Source organism: Cryptotermes secundus, unplaced genomic scaffold (genome assembly GCF_002891405.2).
Source record: "Cryptotermes secundus unplaced genomic scaffold, Csec_1.0 scaffold2898, whole genome shotgun sequence".
NCBI classification, from domain to species: Eukaryota; Metazoa; Arthropoda; class Insecta; order Blattodea; family Kalotermitidae; genus Cryptotermes; species Cryptotermes secundus.
Genome location: NW_019726304.1, coordinates 88,521 through 92,442, shown reverse-complemented (window position 1 = coordinate 92,442; position 3,922 = coordinate 88,521). Strand labels below are relative to the sequence as shown.

Here is a 3,922-nt window from a genome sequence, read left to right as displayed (position 1 = left end):
CCCCCCACGGGGAAGAAGGCAAGGCCGCACAGAAGATGTTTGGTTTACGGAAAAAAGAGCCAAATGAGAGATACGCAGTACTGGTGTGGTGAATGTGAGACAGCGCTGTGTATAGTAGAATGCTTCAATGCGTACCATACTCCGCTCAAATTCTGAACCACCTGCTTCCTTTGCCGAGATACCGGGCGCTCATATTATAAGGCAAGGTTATAAAACCATCTTTTAAGATCATTTTAGTGAAAGTTTCATGCTTCAAGGCATACCATTCACTGCTCAAATTCTAAACAAACTGCTTCCATTGCCGAGATACCGGGCGCTCATATTATAAGGTAAGGTTATAAAACCACCTTTTAAGATCATTTTAGTGAAAGTTTCATGTTCCTATCTTATAGAATTTAAGAACAATGATGAATAAATCATTTTCGAGCAAAATTTAAATGGCCAGCTGAATATATTACTGCTGGAGAGACGGCCGCGGAATTTAAATGACCGCGCAAAAGGCTTAAGTAAAAGCTAGGAGCATATAGTTAACAGTACTCTAATGAAATGGTTAAGAGGAGAAGTCATGAGTGATAACCCTTGTTTTGTGCAGTGACTGGACAGACTATGGTTCTCACTAAATATCCTTTACTGTATACAGGTCTGAGTGGTCAGACTGGAGTCCATGTTCAGCCTCATGTAATAATGGCACAAAACACAGGTCCAGGATGTGTAACAATCCTCCTCCAGCCTTTGGCGGTAAAGAGTGCATTGGGCCAGACGTGGACTTCAAAGACTGCAACTCACATAAGTGTCCAGGTATTTCTAATTTAATTTCTGTGAATCTTGCATGGAAGAGCTCTTTGTAACTTTAGGTCCATAAGTGCATATACAGATAGTTGAAAAAATGTCTTCCCATATTCTTGAAACAAGAGTATAATCAGTGCCAGGTTTACGTATAAGCTCAATAAGCTGCAGTTTAGGAAATCACAGACTTAGTGGATTCTAAATACTGAGAAGAAGAATCACCCCTGAGATAACTCAACATTCTCCCGTAAATCTCAGTAGATGACTGTGTCCCATCAGACTGTAATGATGGCAAGAGCATGTACAGGAACAGCTGCAAAAATTAAAGCAAATTTTAGGGCAGTGTCTCTCTTTTTTGTCCAGCTGTGCGGCTGTTGCCAAGAAATGCATTTGTGCAGTTGAGCATACATGAACCTGCACTGCATTCTAATGTTCCTGAAACAGAAGTATAGGGGCTTGATGACCTTCATCATAGCTTAGGGCAGCCCTGTCCAACGTGGCGCCCGTGATATATTTTTCTGGCGCCCTCCGTAAGCACATATAATTGACCCGATTTTTAATATTAATTCAAATTGTAAGATGAGGCATTTTTGAACGTCTGAGTACTGTTAAATATTTTCACAAAATTTCCTTGAAGCATGGTACAGTATTAAACATTGCTTGAAAATGTATGCCTGTTTCTTTTCTCCCTTGCTAACAACCCCAGTCTTAATTCTTTTTTCACTAGAGAAACCATCGTCCTCTCAAGATCAGGTAATTTTCCCTAGCGGTATTTTAACCCCCCTCAAACAGTCACAAGTCCCCACTGAATCGGCTTTCATGGATTTCGGATTTATGGTCAAGGTACCATAAAATTTTCTGTGATCAGCAGGGCAAACATATTCACCGACACGAACATGACTATGGGGCCCAGCTTACCATAATTTCGCCAATTTCTAAACTCATCGGCAATATGAATCAAAGTTACTTTAATCCCAACAAAGCGATGCTGCAAACAATAAGAAGTTATTAAGAGGGTCGTACACTAATGGAAATTGGTAGTAGCTATATTTCCAAGTTTGCTTTCTTCAGCCAAACATTCAGTATTATTTGCGAGTTTGTGACGACCATAGTTCAGTTGTTATGTGTCTTGTGTTGTGACAAATAGTACATTCAACTAGTTACACAGTTGTCAGTGTATTTTAGTTATTGTGCTTCAAATTATTGAGCAAATAAGCAGTACTATTTTATATAGCTATTCTTGATATGGCTGAAAGACAAAGAAGTTATAGTTTTAACAGTGGATGGGAGGAGCAGTATTGTTTTATTGAATACAGAGGAAAACCTGTGTGTTTATTGTGTAATGGTAGCATATCTGTTCCTAAAAAAAGTAATGTAGAGCGACATTTTTTGACTAACCATAGAAACTTCAACACTGAATTTCCTGTGAAATCTGAACTAAGAAAACAAAAGGTGAAAGACCTAAAATCTAAATTAACCTTGCAACAATGTGTATTTACAAAGCCTATCCAGCAAATTAGTAACATAACAATAGCTTTTTGTAAAATCTGTCATGTGCTAGCTAAAAGGAAAAAACCTTTCAGTGATGGGGAAATAGTTAAAGAAGCTATGATCAGTGCCTGCAAGTCTCTGTTCGATGATCACACAGATAAATCTGCACTTATGTCTTCTATCAAAGGACTTCAGTTGTCTCACCAAACTGTTGCTAGACGAGTTGAACAGATTTCTGATAATCTGGAATCTCAACTACATCAGGATTTGCAATCATGTGAATATTTTTCACTCCAGCTTGATGAAAGCACTGATATATCGGATGTTGCACAATTATGTGTATTTGTTAGACTTGTTTTTGGCGATTTTACGGTAAAGGAAGAGTTCGTTAAACTGCTGCCACTTCTTGAATGTACTAGGGGAAAAGACATATTTAATGTGTTCCTTAAATTTGTGAAAGAATGTAACTTACCACTTTCAAAACTTGTTGCTATAACTACAGATGGGGCGCCTTCAATTACTGGTAGGAACAATGGGTTTCTTGTTCTTTGTGCTAAGGATGAATCATTTCCCAGTGTTCTTTCTTATCACTGCATTATCCACGAGGAAGCTTTATGCGCAAAGGTTTTGAAGTTCGACCATGTTATGAATGTAGTAACTCGTGTGGTAAATTATATCAGATCATCTTCTACTCGTCATCGATTGTTCAGAAATCTTTTGAATGTGTCGGACACTGAGCATGGTGACATAATTTTCCATGCAGACATAAGGTGGCTTAGCAGGGGAAAACACTGGAACGATTTTTCTGTCTTCTGGATGAGGTCAGGGACTTTCTGAAATCATCGCCTGGCCAATATTGTCAAGAACTTGATGAAATATCATGACTACTAGATTTAGCTTTCTTGACAGATATCACCTCAAAATTAAATGGGTTAAATCTTGAATTACAAGGGAAAGATCGTAACATTTCAAGCATGATAAGTGTATGAAGAAAGCAGTCTTCAGGGATTTGGCACCGTGTATATGTGGTGTTAACCGACGTTTCGGAGGAACGTATCGCCTCCATCTTCAGGGTAGAAGAAAAAATATAAGAAATCTGCAAAGCGAAGAGACCGTGAGAACCGGTAAAAGCAGACTGTGTGGAAATATACACAGCTGTGTGAGAGCAGAGAGGGTAGGGGGGAAGGGCAAGTATACAAGTGAAAGCAGTAGTGTGGGAGGGGTAGGGGAAGGGAGCTGGGACAAGCGTGTTTTTGTGTAGGGGAGAGAAAGGCAAGGTTAAAGGCTGGGCACTAATCCGTAAGCTGAGGGGGGTGGGGGTGGTTGTTATGTTGGTTGGTCATGGCCTGTGTGGCCTTCTGGATCTGGCGTCATATCCCGGTGGGGGTTTTCTAAGAGAACAGATCAGAGGTTTCCAAGACTTGCTGAGACAAACCCCCCCCCTCTCTGTTCATATTTCCTGGATGCAGTTCAATCTCAATTGCCTCCCTAATGATGCGATCCATATAGTGGGTCTTGGTGGCGAGGATGGAGGTATTCTGAAGCTGAATGCGGTGTCCCAGATCGATGCTGTGTTCAGCTACGGCCGACTTGTCCGGTTGTTCGAGACGGATGTGCCGCTGATGCTCCTTCAACCTCATGTCCA

General features: G+C 40.4%; 1 protein-coding gene across 2 annotated transcripts in view; it reads left to right on the top strand.

Moving 5' to 3' along the window:
- The window catches only part of LOC111864198 (hemicentin-1), a gene marked incomplete at its 5' end in the record, with an annotated part of 147,354 nt that overhangs the window by 90,869 nt on the left and 52,563 nt on the right, over window positions 1–3,922 (top strand). For both annotated transcript variants that reach the window (XM_033751343.1, XM_023851272.2), the window contains 1 exon segment: window positions 641–798. In XM_033751343.1, the coding sequence (XP_033607234.1) occupies window positions 641–798 (158 nt within the window).